Genomic DNA, 18,315 nt, shown 5'->3' with positions numbered 1-18,315 from the left:
TAAATTCCAGATGTCATTATTATTTACGTTTTAAGGTACCTGTAACAGGTAGTTTCACAATACTCTATGAGGATGCCACACATTGAAATTTAGACAGACAGCTGGATAGGGTTTAGTGGAAAAGGAGGGGTTTGGTACAGAATTTATGGATACAAATTGAGTCATATTTTTTCATGGCAGGGGAGAACAGTCTCTGAAAAAGGCTTTGCTGAAGACAGGATAGGTCAGTATATATTGGAGCTCTATGATGAGCTTCCTTTGTGGTTTAGCTACACCACCCCCCACAGCAGAAATGACTGGGAGATGGCTTTTGTTTTGTCTAGATAAATATTTGAGGTGATCATGGGACCAGAAGATTTAATAAAGCTGGATCCCAAATACATTCATGCATCCTTACTCTCAGTGTCACTAAAAATCAGTTCTGTCTCTCAGCAGCTTTTCCATCATGAATACAGTCTGTGCTGCTGCAGAGCCTGTCCTAGAGGCCAGAGAAACCACCTGAGTGCATTGGTCCTGGCAGGAACACTTTCCTGGCCAGTTCTGGAATGTCTTGGACTCTCTGCAGCAAGAACCTTCAGATACAATATAAGAACTCCTGTCCAAAACAGCTTTACCTGTTTTATGTGCTGGGCAGCATCCAGCCACCCTGTTTGCTGTGGAGATGGCACTGAGTGGAAGAGTTCTTGATGTCTTCAGCAGAGCAGGGAAAAGAAAGTCAGCTTCCCATCTGCCTGTCCTGTGCAGCATCACACACTCACTCTGTGAAAGCAGATTTAATCCTTCCAAGTGGCAGTGCCACCTCAGCAGGTCAGCCTCAGTCCTAATGTGCTGTTCACTCAGTGCTGACTGTGGTATTTAGAGTGGATAGAGGAGATTTCCCACCCCTTATTTGGAGAAAAGGTGTTTGTTCATTTTATGAGCTGTTAGTAGTTACACTACCAATTGCACCTTGAATGGGAGTGTAGGTATTACTCAGCAGCAACATCCTGCATGTTAATCTGTTAAATTCTATATACAATTCATAGAAGGCTTTGGTGTTAGGGTATTTATAGGAGTACTTGCTTAAAACCTAGGCTTTCTGAAAAGTGTGTCTGCTGTGTTAAGCACACTTGAACTGTGGATTTCAATGGAAATTAAGAGGTTTTCCATCTTGATAGATGAAAGATGCAGCCAAAAGCACAAAAAAATCAGCAGGCTCTTTGGGCCACCTGAGTTGTTCATAGAAATGGAGTGAAACTTGATTTTTTTTTTTTTGTTTTCAGTCCAGATCTTATGCCAACTGTTCCAAGTTGGAATGAAGAATTAGACGGGTTTATTCATTCTACAGAAAATTTTGAAGCTAGAGACAGTTCCCATTCCATGTTTACATGCCTGGAAGGGTATTTGCGGAAATATCTGTGAGGAATTGGAAAGAATCATCACTGTGTCAGGACATGAATCAGGAGACAGGAGATAACAGCCAAATATCTCAATAGGCAGCCTGCAATATTAATTTCTTTTTTTTCCCCTGGCCTTTTAACCTGTGTCTATTCTACTTTGAGTAGAAGATTAAGAGTTGTGTCATGGTAAACCCATCACTGAGGTACCTCTGTTATCCAGGTCTCTGGAATGAAGAGTCCAGCTGATAGTTTGGCCCTTCCCATTGTTTCCCAGCACCTGCAGTGAGCCCTGCAGCATTTGGAAGTGCTGACTGGACTTAGCACAGATCTGACAGAGTTCAGGAGCTCCCAGGATGCTTCTGAGCATCCATTCTTCCTCTTGGACGAAAACTTGCTGCATAATCTTAGAAAAGCTTTCTGACAGAAAAGACAGCTGGAAAGGAGAGAAGAGTTAGAGGTAGGGGAAGGGGATAATCTTAGGTATAAGTCACCTCAGTTTTGTTCAGCTCTGTGGCAGAATATCCCCTCTGATCTCCAGTGGGCCCGTTCCTGACTTCAAACAGGCAGGCAAACTGGCAAAAATGTATTTGCTTGTTTGGAGTGCTGAGTCCTTTTTGCAAATTAGTAGTTGATTAACATTGGGGTATAAGGAGAGAAGACAAAGAGAGGTGATAAATGGAATTGTGATGATGTGTGTTTCACGCCTGGGAATGAATTGAGAACATTGGGTCAGGATGTGAAGAACTGGGCTGGAATCACAGTGCATGAGACCTGTTCTGCTTTAGTGTGACAGTGAGTTCAGGCTTCATCCCAAATGCCACTGCAGCGTGCTCTGATGGATATGACAGTAGTCCAGGGAGTCAAGGCTATTACAGTGGAAACTGCATCCTCATTGAGACAGTAAAATTCCCATTTATTTCAGCTGGGGACTGGGCTTTACCTCTTTTCCTACCTCTTCTAGTAACCTGCTGTGGCCTCTTCGTCCCCTCCAGTGGGTTGCTGTGCAGCCAGGCCAGCAGCTGTGCAGCTCATGGGCCAGCACAGCACCATGTGGAGCTGCTGACTCCTGCCTCCAAAGAACCCCCGTGGTGCTGGGAGGTGCCAGGCAGGGATGCTCCTGCCCTGGGAGGCAGCCAGGCCATCCCCAGCAGCTCAGGTGTGCAGGAGCTGCACCCCTGCCCTGCTGAAGGCAGCAGAGCTCCCCAAAAGCATCCTGTTCAAGTGGCTGCACCTCTGTGTTTCCTGGTTTTTTAACATGTGAAATGCCTGTTGCCTGTTACGATCTCTGCATGAGAGAGACCAATGAGACCTCAGAGTTATGGTTATTATTACAACTATCAAAATGTATTCTCGAAAAAAATACTGTAACTCACATGTCAAGGTCTCCAGACATATGAGTGGAATCTCAATTGGCTGCTTCATGGCTAACTTGGTTTTTTTCCCCTCTTTCTCTCTCCCTCCTTCAGTGTTTGAAATAACCATTGCCTCTGCAAAATTCAGGGGTAAGGCTGCAGCTGGCATGTATGAAGATTTCCTTTGCTCCCACAGTGGGGTGTATAATTGACAGTAATGGCTGTAAAATCCAGAGCTCAGGGGTTAGAGTTGTTTTGGTTTTTTTTTTTTTTCAAACCATCCCTCTGGAAAAAGAGTTTGATCAATGGCTGAGCATTTCAGTCTGGTATTAATAAATGCAGAATGCAAAAGATCCGCTTTAAGAATAAACAATCTAATTCAGTTTATAATCCCAAGTGTTGTTTAAAAAGAAATAAGAGTAACCACAAAAACAAATCACCCTTTATTTAAATATTAATCTTTTATGGTAATTGCACCTGAATAAATATTTCAGTTGCAAAGAGTGGGTTGTATTGTCAAACACTGAAAGCTGGGCTGTGACTGAAGTCAGTATTTGGGCTTTGTAAGGAAGAGCTGCAGTGCTTTGAAAGCTTCCTCCTGCTCTGCCTGCTCTGTGTGTGTGTCACTGTGGGTGCCAGGGAGGCTCCCTGAGTGGTGGGTGCTTGCTGAAGGAAGGGAAGGGCGTCAAATTGGCACAGGCTCCTCGCTGGGGTTGCTTCAGTTGGATCAAAATGATATGTATCTTCATAAAGCCAGCTGCATTCACAGCTCTGGGGGCTTTGTGTTGTCTAGGAGTGCAAAGCACAGCTACAAATCCTCCCTGTTGTAGATTTAGGAGGAGCTGGTGCAGCTGATGCTCTGAGTTAGTTGCTACTAACTCAATCTAGTTATAAAATGATGCACCACTGAACTTTTCCTCTTTAAACAGATAACTTGGATCTCTGGTCTTTTAAAAAACTACATCATCAGCTGCTGCTTTTGTTTTTCATCATTTCTCTTTCCCTGCTGTATCCTGTGGAATGCAACTGCTTTGGTGAAGACCAGAATAACCCAAACAGTCCCCAGACTTGCTTCAAAACAAACTGGAGGACTTAACATCTTTATTTTAAGGGCTGACAAGAAGGCAAATGTTGCAGTGACCTATTACACATTTGAATGCAGTGAAGTGGAATAATGTAGCTAGAAAAGAACTCAGTTTCTGAAACCTATCTATTCTGTCATGTGCTACCATAAGCTTTGCAACTCATGGAGCTTAGGAAGGTGTGAGATAGAAAGCCTGACCATTCCTCAGGTATTCCACTGGGATGGATGTACTGCAAACAAGTCTAACCTAGGAACGTGAAAGGATGAGGTTCTGCTGTTGCAGCATTTAAATGACTGGGATTTATTTCTTTGAAAATCCTAATTTAGCCCTGAATTCTTCTTGTTGGCCTTGACTGACAAATCTGAGAGCCCTGAATCATACAGAGAATGTCAGAAAACTCTAGTGAAGAGTGGCAAAGTACCTCGGCCAGGGTCACTCACCGGAGGAGTGACAGGGCCAGACGTCTCCTCTGTTCTCAGTTCAGTTTTATGTCACAGCAATATTTCATGACTGTGTGGCTGCTCCTGTTGTATTCCTGCTCAAAAATGGGCACGGTGCTGTGTTATCCACTTAGTTCAGTCCAGTTCTGACAGTGAATTTCACCTGGAACTTCAGCAGTGGTGCAGGATAAGTGGAAGTTTCTCTTTCCATCACCCGTGAATTCAATTGTATTTCATGAGACAGGTGAGAAGAGCAAAAGGATCAGCATGTTTTCGACATATGACTTTCTGAAAACAGGAACACACTTTAATTTACACTCAATACTGATGGAGGTGTCACTTTTCATACCTATGGGAGAAATATCTGCTTTGGAACCACTGACTTCTTCAAGCCTCTTCATTTCTGTTTCTTACACAAATGACTTCCAAGTTGTTTCTGCTTCATCTTTTCTCCACAGAATTTGTCTGCTCACTTCTCACATTTATGTTGAAACTGTGGCATCAATCCTTGACTGTTTCATACTTTAGAATATTTTGTTCCTTAGCATTGGAAAAGTCTGCACCAGAAATTTATATATGATTTTGTTGCTTTTTGTTTTACATCTCCACGAATTTTGCAGAACACAATGTTTCTTTTATGAACAAAGAGTAAGAGTTTTAAATTATTAAACATAGAAATAAGAGATAGAGACCTATTTGGGAGTTCTTTTCTTTTGGAATTGTCAAAGAAAAAATTGATTCTTTCATGTCATTGCATGTTTTTACCATGAAAAAAGAGTTAATTCCTTTACCTTCCTCAAGTTTTGGAGTTAACTGCTGTTCATTGTGTCCTAGGATGCTGTGGTATAGAAAATAATCACATTGCATTTTAAATTTACATTAGCTGTGCTGACAATCATAAGCAGCCCACCAGATACCAAGTGTACTCTCTGCTGAAAAGCTTAATAGTGAGAGAAAGAGTCATTTGTTCATGATAACATAATGAACTTTGGTTTGCTGCTTTCCTCGTGCAGTCAGGATGTCTGGGAGCAAAAGTGTAGGTCATGCTCTTAATTATGTGGGAGACCTGTTTCCAGGGCTCTGTATTCCTACAAGGGTCATTTCCATGCAGCACTGAACGAGGGTCAGGAATAATTCTCTCCACATATAATTTGGTGAATTTACTGAGTTGAACGGGTGATTTTGCTGATAAATGAGAGCCTGGCTCAGCAGACTATTCAGATTCATTCCTTTTTAGCAGAGTACTTACACATATGCTTCACTTTTAAAATGAGATTGAGTCCCAGAAGACTGAAGGAGTTTGCTTCAGTGGTTTGCTGAGCAGGGGTCAGCTTTGGAACTGGAACTTGAAATAAAATTAGGGAGCCATAAAAGTTCAGGATTATTTTGGTTAGCAGCCTGGTTTCTGTGTGTTTGCTGCTTAGGAGTGAGTGCATACATGGATTCTTAGGGAGTGCACTGCATCTGTTCTGACAGAGGCATTAATCACTTACCCATCTCTTCTGCTGTGTCTGCTTCCAAAAATTTAATAATTCTTAACCTCTGTCCTTCTGCCTAATTTTGCAGAAATTGGTCTAATGTTACTGGAGGGAATGACAGACACTCAGATGTACTGATTGCATAATCCTTTCTTTATTAAGGGGCTTGGGAAAAAACCAACCTACAACCAAAAAAGGCTTGTTACAGCCATATATGCCACTGCAAAAATGATTTCTTTCTAAGCATTTTATCCTGTCTAATTTTAAACCTTTCCAGTTATTGTGTTTGCCATTTCTTTTGGAGACTCTTCCACTGTCCTTTTGCTTTGAATTTGCTCTATATTTCCTGTTGTTTCTAATTATACTCTCCTGCCTACCTGCTCTAGCAATTTTCTCTCCTTGACGCATAAATCCTTGAAATATTTGTGGAAAGTTAGCACTTTCTGTTTCTTCTGTCTTTTAAACCTCACCTACTGATTTTTTTTTTTTTTCAGAAAATCACCAACCTACCTTCTGCTCTGCTTGATGTTACTTCAAGTATTGCACATTCAGGCCCTCTGGAATTCTGACAGATTATTTCTTCTACCCTTTTTCCCAAAAAACTTCTCCATTTCCCTCAATCCTTGTCGCTCCTATTTGCACCTTATCCTGCTGTGCAATGACAGCATAACTAAAGTCAAGCAGCCTGAGCAAAGCAAATAGAAAACCATGCCTAAAAACCTGTTTATATTCATAGACTGTAGTGATAATTTTGGCAGGGCTGTGTTTTAATTCTTCATGTCGTTTGGTTGCTTTTAATACTTGTAACAGCTGCGGGTTGGATTTCTCCACACAAATTCCAAGAACCATGCTAGTTATGAGGTCTGGAGTATGTTCCCTATCCAAATTTTCCATTTTGCTTGCTTGGAAGAGGTATTTTAAGCCTTCATTTTTTGGTGATTTTGTGTTCCTGCAAGTAGCCTTGAGGATTTTCCATTGCAGTGGAAGAAGAGCAGTGTCTATATTTGCAGTTGTTTCATGTTGGCCTTGCAGAGAAAGATAGTTTACTTTCAATTAAGTCATTAAAGACTCAAAATTGGACTGTGAAACTACAGTGGAGGAGTAGTAAGAGTATAAAACAAATAGGAGTTAGCAATTCAAGCAGTCTAATGTTCAGGTGTCTGCCATGAAATGAAATGCTGCTCGAGTAGGAATTGATCTTCACTTACTGCTCTTTTCCATTACGTGAATGATTTATGATCCTGCTGAAACTATTAATGATTACCAACATTACTGAATTCATAATTATAACAATTAGGGTGTCTCTTGCCCTGCCTCCAGCTCAATAAAATCAATATGTCTTTTGAAAGGGCTGGATGTACATCTTTCCACTGTCAATTGCAAAGATTTCCAAGGATGGTCCTGGGATTCTCGCAGGCAGGAGCAATGCTGTGCTGCTGCTCACCCCCCAGAGGTGGTGGTTCTTTCCCACAGAATCTAGATTAGTATCTTCAAATTTAGCTATAAAAGTGGCTTTAAAGCCCAAATTACATGAGTTGTAAGTTTGCCACACAGTAAGGAAGTTTATGTGATGTGTTGTGTCCCTCACATGAGCTGATGGCACGAGATGCTCTCTCTGGTTAGATGGTATTTCTTATTCACAGTGGCACATTTCCTTAGGATTTCATGAAACATTTCATGCCATGTCTGTTTTTCTCTCTCCAGTTTTCTCTCTCTCTCTCTCTCTCTCACCAGTTTTCTGGTTGTTGATTTGATGGTATTATCATTTTTACTGAAAGAGTACTTTGCTTTTGGAAATGGCAAACAACTGTAGTCACGTTCTGACAGAGTGTATTGAGGTAAGGTAGTGAGAACCTACCATTTCTCAGCCTGCCTACTTAGATCAGTGAATATTTAAAGTCCATTTAAAGTTTATCTGCAGTAATGGTTTTGTTTACAGCTGTATTGGGATAGGGAAGAAGTTGGCTGGAGGGGATTTGAGGACACATAGAAGGAATAATTTTGGAGGAGGGAGCTGTTATCAGCCATTACATGTTTCCAGAAGGTCTGCAGAGTTATTTAATGTTTTACTATGAGCCCTTGTTGTAGGAAGTGGAGCTGCATTTGGCCATACATTTATTCATTGTGATATCTGGGGTCTGGTCGCTCTGAGCAGTGGCTCAGTGAAGACTTCAATTCCAGCCAGGGTGGCTCCTCTGGCTGCTTCAGCCATTGGAATAATCAGGTTCTGGGAAAGTCTTTCAGGGCATTTAAAATCCCTAAGTGCTTTCAAAATGGAGGTTGATAAGTTTATGAAGAGATTATATGATGTGGTGGTTGCAGTAGAAGGGAACTCCCCATGTGGACCCAGATCTCTTCCTGTCTGGGTCAGCACACAAATCCAGCTCTGCCTTTCCTCCTGGGCTGGCTTTTGCCCCTCTGCCATGAATGGTCACAGCTCTCACAGGGGTAGTTGGTCTCTGTGTTTGCTCTAGCAGCTCCTGGACTGTTTGCATAGATGAGATTGTGATTGCTGATGGTCAGACCTCCCCAAAGGATGATGACTGAATGTGCTCACGTGCATAAATCAGTGCAAGTTGTTGCTGATACTTGCACTGTTACCTGCCCTGGGCACAGTTTGCTTTCTCAGTGCACCTTCTATTGGATAATTCTCTGCAGGATAATAGCCACAATCATAGCTTGCCCTTTCTCTTTTTCTTCATTGTAATTCCTCAGTGAGTATCCAAGGATTGCCAGGACTTGCATATCCTGTTGTATCTCACCAGTCCTTCTGAGCTCAGGTGCACCATGAGCTCCAAGGGGTGAAAAGTCAGGTGCACCAACAGTGGGTGCCATGAAACCCAAAATGATGACACTGCTTGACTTAAATAGTTCATGCTAATGAGAACATGAATTCTGTGAGCTTTTGAACTCACACAGTTTTTAATGTCACAAGTACATCAAAAACTGTGATTTGATTTGACAGGACCTAGGACTCAGCTGCAGACCTGGATCATGGTCCTGTCTGTATGATTTCATCATGGCTATCAGATTATCCCAAGGTGTACAGAGGGGAAACATCTGCTCAAATAAAAATGTACCACAGCTGGGGTAGGGATGGGGGCTCTTGCTTTGACTATTCCAGAGTAATTTACTGAGGGAATCCCTTAGCCTACAGGGTCAAGGTTAAAACAAATAAAACAAATGTCCATACTGCAGTGTAAACCCGAAGATGCCAACTTTTAACATGTATTATATACAAAACAGGGGTAAATATTTGCATGTGCACTTACAGTCATCTTCAATTGCTAAAATTTGGTAGAGAACAACATGGCATTCTCTCTGTCCATGTAGTTCCCAAAGTAGTTCTGTCTTACTAAACCTTTAATATTTATGTTCTCAGTCAGGTCTCTGAGCCCTCTCCTGTATTGTGTGCTTTTTTTTCATGAGGGCTGTGTTTCCCCCTGTATTCCAGCAGGTACTAATGCCACTGCTGAAGTAGCTGCAGCATTTTGAGCAGCTTGGCTGTGCTGTGCAGCTGGCACTGGGATTGGGAGGGTGAATGGCTGAAAAGCAGAGGTGGCACTTTTCCATTTAGTGCTGGTGATCAGATGCTGTTTTGCTGTAGGACAGACAAGTCTTGGAAACAGCCTGGCAGAGCATGGTGTTATTTAATTCTCTGGTTTTAGTGGGTGTAGTGTTCCAACATTACCTTTCTTCACATGCCTCCTGACCCGTTATTTTCATCATGAGAATTTGATAGTGAAAGGAGCTTTCTTATCATTGCATTTTGATCATTTCTGCTGTCTTTCAATTAAACTGGAACAGAATAGTTTGTAAAATAATTTGTGCTAGAAGAGAACAGAAGCCTAACAGGCATCCAGATGGCTTCCAGTTACTTGGTCATGGCCAAGTTACAAATCTTTAAGAGCTGACGGAAGAGAAAACTGTTCTTCTGCCTGACTGTGTCCCTTGCACGTGGGTATCAGTGTGTGAAGTGCAGGTGTGAGTGCTCAGGCCATCCCAGCATTTCCATAAGACAAAAAGGATGCTAAGCAGTAAATCTCTTTGGAAAACCATGTGAGAAAATCTGAAACTTTCAAACTTATTCAAACACTGAAATTTGCCCTGCTTTGAGAAAGGCATTAGACCAGATGGCTCTCAGAGGTCTCTTCCAACCAAGTTTACACTGTAATTCTGTGATTTAAAATTTACTTCAGCCTAAAGCTCTTTCAGAAAGCTGGTGGGGAGGGAGGCAATGTAAATGTTCTCTCTTCATTTTATTTTTCATGTTATTGCTTAAAAATAAGAAAGAAAAGAGATTCTGGAAGCTTCTTCTGATTTAATATTAAGAAAGCTGGAAAGCATTTCTCTTTTAATTCTTGACTTGGCAGACGTTGAACATTTGGGTAAAGAAAACTTTTTTTTTTTTTGTATTTTAGTTGAACAGAACTTTGCAGTTTTGCAGATGTATGAGTTCAGCAGAAATACTTGCTGAATAGTTCACAGCATAGGAAGTTTCTATAGTTGAGGGTACTAATCTCATATATTGGATGTGCCTTGGCAGGTGTCTGCAAACAAACCACTAATTTTGAAATACATGGAGGCCTTGAGCCTTGTGAAATGTAATTGTGTATTACAATTTTGTATATAATTGCATTTGTTTAACCAGTGTGGACACTAATAAGCAGGACATAAAAAAAGTGTGTTATAGATTTCACCTTGGAGACATGACTGGAGCTACATGGTGAGATATTGGATCTTCCACTCTGGATTTAACACCACAATTAAATTTTTAAAAAGTGAGTAGGGGGCACAATTTTAAAATCATTCTGAATTCCAAAGTGAAATGACTGAGATGGGCATCAAAAGAGCAACTGATGTCTGAAACATGGATCCTAAAGCAGCAAAATGCTGCATTTTGATGTAAATGTGAAAACAGTAACCCTGGTAATGAATCACTTTTCAGGAAGACTCACTTTAGAAGTAACTTCTAGACCAGTTTCTCAAAGTTTTCAGGCAGTGATTCCTTGCTTGAACCTTCTCAATGTATTATATTTGCTAGAAAAATAAAAATAAGCACTCTATCAATGGTAGTCGTGATAAGCTTAGGTTAGAGATTTATTTGGTGCATATTTCAGAAGAACAGCGAGAGCAAGCAACCCTGAAAGGAAATAACAGATGGAATTAGGGGGGTAAGACTTTTCCTCCTCAGCACCTCACAGTCCCTTTGATTGCCTCTGCCCAGGACTGGGGCACTGACTGGAAAATGTTGCTGTAGACCCTGGGATAGGTATTCTGAGGAAGACAGAATTAAGGCTGTTTATACATATTCTGCACTGCCCCTTTTTCAGAGGGGTGGATCTCACAGAACCACAGTCAATGACTGGATTACCTATTTATTCAGTTTAATTTCACTCAACCATAATTGGGATAGTTTGAAAGCCAAATATTAAGTCTCAGACTCAGTAAGTGCCTCCTGCATGGGCACTTAAATCCATGTGAGCCAAGGACTTCCCTTGGGCTTTCGTGTTGTCATCACAGGGGGAAAAAAGAGCACTATTATATTTGTTTCACAAAATTCCTGATCTCCTGGGAAGCTTTCTTGTATAGCACCTATGCAGATAACTTTGTATGGCTGCCTTTCAGGGTTAAATAATTACTAAAAAAGGCTTAACCCGAACTCATCAAACCTAATCCCACCTGTGTCTATACACAAGTGTAAATTTGCTGCTCGTGTGTATGAGGGTTTTTTAAATAACAAATATTTGTAGGTTGAGAATGAATTTTGCTGCAGGGCAGTGTGCTGAGCACAGAGCTTGATCTCCTGGTTCCATACACTGGGATTGCTCAACAGCAAATATTTGCAGGGCTGGCTCAGTTATTTTTCAGGATGAAAACCCTGGGTCTCATTCCCTCAGATCTGGGCTTTGCTGGTGCAACTCCTCCCACTCAGGAAAAGGTTTCTTTCGTTTTCAGGAGCCCGTGTCAAAGTTAACAGTCTGAGAATTTCTAATGGGAGTGAAGAATCTAAAGGTTTTTTTAAGGAATGCTCAAGGCTGTTATTGATTTCAAGGCTTCAGTCTGGGGGTTATGATATAAGAGTCAAATTCCCAGAGAGCTGCCAGTGCTGGGCAAAGCAAGGGTGTGGAGTCAACTCATCACCTAATTCCATGTGTGCTGAGCTGTTTGTTATTTGATTGCAGCCTCTCTATTTGGGTTTCCTCCCTGTAAAATAACTGTTTTGTTACCTTTTTCCCATTTTTTGCCTTTGTCAGCTAAGACAACCATCACCACATTCTGGGGTTGTCTCATATTGTGCCTTGGCTGGATCCTATAGAAACTCCACCAATTAATAATGAATACCTTTGTGGCTGTATGCCTGGTTTCCCCTTTTGCAGTTTTATCACACTTATATGTGAGTTATCTTGTTTTTATTGTTATTTTTTATGCTGAGGACAATAAAAACAGCAGGTAGAGAAAGCCAGATTGGCAGTGTATTTGCAGGGTTTTATTAGAATTGTACTGTCAGTAAAACCATTTTCTTAGCCCTGCAATTCACTCCCACCCACATAGTAACTGTGGCTTTTCTGCTGTTGCCTCTTGATTGGGCTGCTTCGAAAGTACTTGATGTTTACTGACTGCTGTGTTGAATAATTTATTGAATGATTATTAGACTGGATGTAATAAAGTCAATGTTGATTTACCATTCCCTTAGCATAATGTGGTAAATGATCACTGGGTTTACTGTGTCAAGAGATGCTCAGAATCACAGTTCTGAACTGAAATGCTGACTTGGTGGGAAACTATGTTTTAAATTTATAGTATATTAAGAGGTTTGCTAATTTTTACTCACTTTTGAATGGTTTGAGTTATTTGGGAAAAGTGCTATCAACAGCTGGAAAATGGTATCGTGAATAATTTATTTGACAATAGCAAAAAAAAAGTCAAATAAATAATTCAGCAAATATTTCTCAACCAGCACTACTGATGTCAAGCTCCAGAGGGATGGATCAATTTTTTTTAAAATAACTTTATTACATGATTAGCAGACTCATTTTTGGGTGATTTTTCTTGCTGGTTGGTTCACTTCTTACACTGATTCCAGAAGAAAAATGACTTTTCACCCAACCCATCGCTGAATTTTTAATAGTAAGATGACAATGAATGAAATTAAATTTTAATGTACTGCTGTATGTATCACCCTATCTTGATCTATCAATGGTGATTAATGATCTTTGCTGTAACAGTGTGATAGGTTCTACAGATATTGGCTTTTTAGAATGCCCTCTCTGACCCCGGAGGCATCCAAGCCCCAAGCCTCACTTTCCTGTCTAAAACATTCCTTTTTATTTATTTGTTTGGGTTGGAAGCAGGGGCTGAAGTGTAGAGCACGGATACAGTAGTTCCCTGACAACATATGGTGCAGGTGTTGCACCACGTTGTTTGGGTTTGGTTTACTGAAGTTCAAACTTTTTGGGTAAACTCAGACATTTTATTTTCAGCTGCAAAGGAGGGGTGGGAATCCTGCTAGCCTTGCCAGCCAGATTCACACCCACTCCATGGATTTGGGAGATCAGGCATTGGATATGTTGAGCTCACACTCTGGAGCTGAGCCAGCTCCTCTGCTGGTGAAAGGCAATATCGTGCTGTTATGCTTGTTTAAGCCTGTTATGTTTAATGTCAATTCTTGCAATATTTGATATTTTTTTTACCTTAAATCCTGGTTGCAGGAATAAAACAGTCCACGGAAATTCTGCTGTTGTTATCCTGTGTGGAGGTTTTTTTTGCAAAACAGCTGAAAAACGTTAATTGATGGTACTCTGGCTCAGAAACCAGAAGGAAAAGTCAATTGGACACATTAAAATAAAGAATGTCTCTTTGCCTGTAAAAGAGACAAAAATAAGATTATTTTGAGGGCTTTTAGGTTATGGTTGTGATATATGTGAGACTGGTAAAAGAAGAACCCAGAGACATAAAGCTCCCAAAACATCCACAGTGGAATGTTTTCCTTAGCCTCGTCTTCCCATATTGTATCAGAGGGTTCAGATCTTGCCCAATGGAAGCCAAAATGTTTGTGTGCTTTGTTTCAGAGCAGAGCTGCACAGGAAACCCAAAGGCAGCACGTTTTGATTGCTGCACTTAAAGAAAAAAAATGCACACAAAAAAAATAAACACGTAAAAAAGAGATTAAATGTGGATGTGAAGTTTTACACCCGTGACATCTCTTGCAGGGGGGATTTTTAAATCACCACTGGCTGAACTGGAAGAAGTCATCAGCACTTCCAAAGCAATGGCTTATTGTGTGGTAACGAGCACCAAAGAAAAGCCCAAATCAATCAGCCCACCATAGCACACAGTGTTCTTTCTCATTCCGTGCTTTTTATGCCTCAGGTGTCAGCATTATGGTCTCCTTGTCAAGGATCCCACATTTTTTACTTGCACATCCCATACACGTAATTTTTAGGATGCTCTCAAACATGCCAAGCAGAAGCAGTTTATTGCATTGCAAGTACCTGTTTATTCAGAGGAGATGTGATCTCTGTCTCTCTGGTAAATGTGGAGAGGAATGCAAATGTTCCCCCTCTGCCACAACAGTTTGACTCTCATGCAAAGGCTTCTTAAAACAAACAAAAAAACCCTCAGAAATAAAAGTATTCTCTCCCTGAACTCAGAGTTTTGGATCATTTCAAGGACCAGTGGCTGACTACCCACAGGAATATCCTTGTTGTAGCAAGCACCCTTAACTTTAACAGAAAAGCCCCAAATGTTTTTATGTGACTGAACTCCACTGATGAATATTATTTGTTAAAATTTCTCCGTTTGTGCTTTTTACCTGTATTTTCTGAAAGGTGATTTTTTTATCTTATTTCTCTGTTGGAAGATTTCAATTGCTGAATTGGCAAGGGAGGCTGTGAATTTGGGACACAGACCCACGGGACTTGCACATGGGAGGATCGTCCCAGTAAATGATGAGTAAAGTAATTAAACAGAAGTTCCTGACCTGGTGCTGACAGCCAGGGTCTGATCATAGGTCGTGCAATACTTTCCCACTTTTTTAATACATCTTAAGTAGCAGTAATGAGATTCTTATTGATTTTTGTGGTGCTTTGTAATTTTGTCTTTTGGAGGTGTTTTAGTATTTCTAAGAGGAACTAGTTCAAATAATTTCTCTCAGAATTGCATTTGGTAGCAAAGTGGAGGTTTTTTGCTACAAGAAGTGCTTCATTAAAATACCTGCTTTGAAGGAGAAATTAAAAGAAAGATTTCTGTGCCTTTGGGGTTCCTGTAGTTGTGCCATATGGGAGCTGTTGTTCACAAATACAAGGACCGTGCTCTACTTCTGTCTCCACATCTTTTCCACTGCCTTTCACTCCCTCCTTTGTTTTAATCTGTGCTGATCACTTCACTCCTTTTCTCCTGATCTCCAGCATACCTGGAAAAGATGGAGTTGTTTGCCTTTTCTGGCAGTTTTGGTTGGTTTGTGGCCCTGTGCCCCTCAGTCCCCTCACTGCAGTGGTCCCTCACTGCTGCTCCAGGACACATCCTGGGGACAGCCCCAGTTCTGCAGAGCTGCTGACTGGGAGGAGCAGCCACCAAGGCAACAATGCAGAAAGGCACCCGGAATAGAACCACAAACCCAGGGTTCATTGTATGAAGATTCAATTAGCTCTTTAAACACAGCAACTGTGATAGAACATGCTGTACAAACCAGGCTCACTGCCAGGTATTTATAGGCAATGCATTGCCCATTCCTGCTCATACAATTAAGGTAACTGAGATTCAATAGCCACAGCTGCATAAAGCAGCTTTCTGATCCTACCTAGGTCAGCATGAAATAAGACTTCATTCAGTGCTAGTTTAGAAATCGTGCTCTTTTTTTTTTTTTTTCTTTTTCCCCCCTGAAATGAAGAAAGGAGGAGTTGAACACAATGTGTTCCATTCTGGAAACACAGAGGCTCGTTTTAAATTCCATCCAGGAGAGAAAGAACTCAGTGTATCCATTAAAATCCAAACCTTATAGATGATCAGATTAACCTCTTCAAGCAGTAGCTTTGGGTAAAACACTGGATTTAGCCAGCATGATAGAAATCTCTGAGCATTTTGGGAAGACTCTCAAACTGGGGCTGTTGTCATAACTGGTCTTCATAAAAATATGTGCTTAGTTTTAGCTCTTTTCCCACATCAGCTGGGAAAACCTGCTGGGGTTTGGGCACATTCTGGGATTCTCTAATCAGCAGCTGAAATGGGTCCCCTTTTCTAGTGGCACTCTCCAACATAAATGGCTTGTGACACTTCAGTGCTGTGCCAGTCTTTCTCTCCTTGAGGATTATCCCATGGAAAGAAATTCTGCTCTTTCCTTTCCCCTCCAACAAACACTGGAGATCAGTTCAGCAGTCAGTGCTTCAGAAGTAAAACGCTGGCATTCTTGGTGTCCCCTGGATTTCTGCACTCAGAAATTCTGCACTCCTCAACAACTTTACAGTAAATTGAGTCTTTTCTTGTTTCTCTCTTCTGTTGCTTTCCACACAGTAGCTGGTTTTATAAAAAACAAGCTTTGTGAGAATTGCATCAATGAGCCCCTTTCCAGTTTTTCCCCCTTTACATTTCTGTTTTATGCCATTCACTTGCCATGTAACCTTAGGAAGGACAGCAAGCAAAGCCAAAGTAGTATTGGTAAGGTGCCAGTACCCCCAGTGTTGCCAGAATATCACATCTAGTAACTCTTTGTTCTTCTCTAGTGTTTTCTACTCGAGGGTCCTGGCAGGATTGGCCAATATTAAATAATCCAGTTTTGTAACTCTCCTCTATCACAACAAGCTCAATTATCTATAATTCCTGGTTTCTCAAAGGACAAAAGGAGCTTCACACAGACATTCACAGCAAGGTAGCAGTACAGCCAAAAATTAATTCCAAGTTTTCCAGTCCCCTGCTCCCTGCTGCCCTTGTTCATGGACCCCATCCCGAGCTTTGACCTTTCTTCCCTGCCTCTCTCTTTAAAAAGCACAAAATACTTTTGATGCAGTGGTTTCCTGTTTCAAGGAGTGATTCCCCTTAGATTTGTTCAGGTGCTGCTTTACCAGGGAGGAAATACAAAGTGCTTGTTAAAGGGAGAGCCTCGGAGTCAGTTTAGGCTGGAGTTTTAGCCTTTGCTTTGCCTTGATTCGGTTCTGTTTCTCCACCTGTAAAATGGAGCAGTGCATAGTGATCCGTGTCACAGAGTGTTACTAAGCCACTTGAATTTGTGGGAAATACCCTGAAATCTTAAGACAAGTGGAAATGATTAATTCATTATTAAATCCATCATCCTACTAAATCCTCTCTTGGAAGGAGCCTTAATCCAATGTTTTATTAATATAAAAGCAATTATATTGCCGGTTTATCAGTTATGTGAACGGAACATTTCTTTTCCTCTCTTTCTTGCAGTGCTGATGGTCCTTCCTCTGAAATCATGCAGATTGATTTTGAGATTGAAGACTTAACTGACCCACCTGAGACCCAGCTCATCACGTGGCAGGTAGAATATCCGGGCGACACAACATCCGATCTGGGAATCTCCAAGATCTATGTAAGCCAGAAGGATCTGGTAGGAGTTCTCCCCCTGGCTATGGTAAGAAGCTGTTTGGCATTCTGCAAGTTTTTCCATGTTGCTTTCCAGCTCTGGTGTCTGCCAGATGCAAAAGGGGAGGGAGGGACAGAAAGTTTCAGCGCCTCGAGAAGCAGATTCTGACTTCAGGAGTTTGCTTTGTTCGGTGGTGAAATCACCTGAGGGGAGGCCACAGCTTCCCATGGAGGGCTGAGTCATGTTCCTTCACTGCTACACCAGCTTGCTGGAGGCAGAAGCTGAGTTCATGGCATTCCCTGTGCTCAGGGCTGGCTCTGGATGCAGGCAGTGGTGTGCTTGGACACTCAGTGCAATGTGCTTGGTGTCTGACTCGAATCACGAGTACTCCCACACCTGGTCTGCACTTCCTGAAGGACAGTTTTCCCAGTTTCTGAATTCTGACTCCATATCCACTGATATGAGAGAAGGGAAAAAAAATGAATAGCATGATTTCTGAGTAATTTTTAATTAGCTGGGGAACACAAAACACAGTGGTTAGCCAACCCTCTGTTCTACATAAATGCCTTCAAAGAGTTTGCCCCATGGTGCAAACTACAGGGCTTGAAAAACACCCCATCCTTTAGCCTTGTTCTTACCTAAAAAAACTGTTAGATACCCAAATTCCAAGTACAAACAGAAATTCTGTGCATTTTTTCTTCTCTCTTCCTTTCTTCATCAAGGATGGGGTATACTTGTCTAAGGTCTAGCTGTGCCCTATTTTTGTTCTTGGACAATCTGTTAGAAAAATATTAACTTAAACTGAAAAATCAGTATCAGAGCATTTAAAAAAATGTAACCTGGATGTTTGTCTAGTGATAGCCCATTAATTCAGGTCTGAGATGGGACCCTGATGTGCAGGGTTAGGACTGTAGAGATGATCTGATCTACATAATCTGAGATGTTGGGGGGTTTTATTCACTCCATACTTAATCGAGAAGACAAAAGATTTTTTTTCCTAGTGGTTCCAACAGTGGCAGAAAAGCAGAGTTCTTCTCAT

At 41.3% G+C, this 18,315-nt stretch overlaps 1 protein-coding gene across 1 annotated transcript in view; it reads left to right on the top strand.

Moving 5' to 3' along the window:
- TMEM132D (transmembrane protein 132D) overlaps positions 1 to 18,315 on the top strand; it is a 228,068-nt gene that overhangs the window by 123,352 nt on the left and 86,401 nt on the right. Inside the window, exon 4 of the mRNA XM_064675205.1 lies at positions 17,141 to 17,324. Coding sequence (XP_064531275.1) covers positions 17,141 to 17,324 — 184 coding nt within the window. The remainder of the gene's footprint in view (positions 1 to 17,140; positions 17,325 to 18,315) is intronic.

Source organism: Pseudopipra pipra, chromosome 18, assembly GCF_036250125.1.
Source record: "Pseudopipra pipra isolate bDixPip1 chromosome 18, bDixPip1.hap1, whole genome shotgun sequence".
NCBI lineage: Eukaryota > Metazoa > Chordata > Aves > Passeriformes > Pipridae > Pseudopipra > Pseudopipra pipra.
The sequence above is the reverse complement of the archived record's forward strand: the minus strand, read 5'-3'. Positions and strand labels throughout refer to the sequence as shown.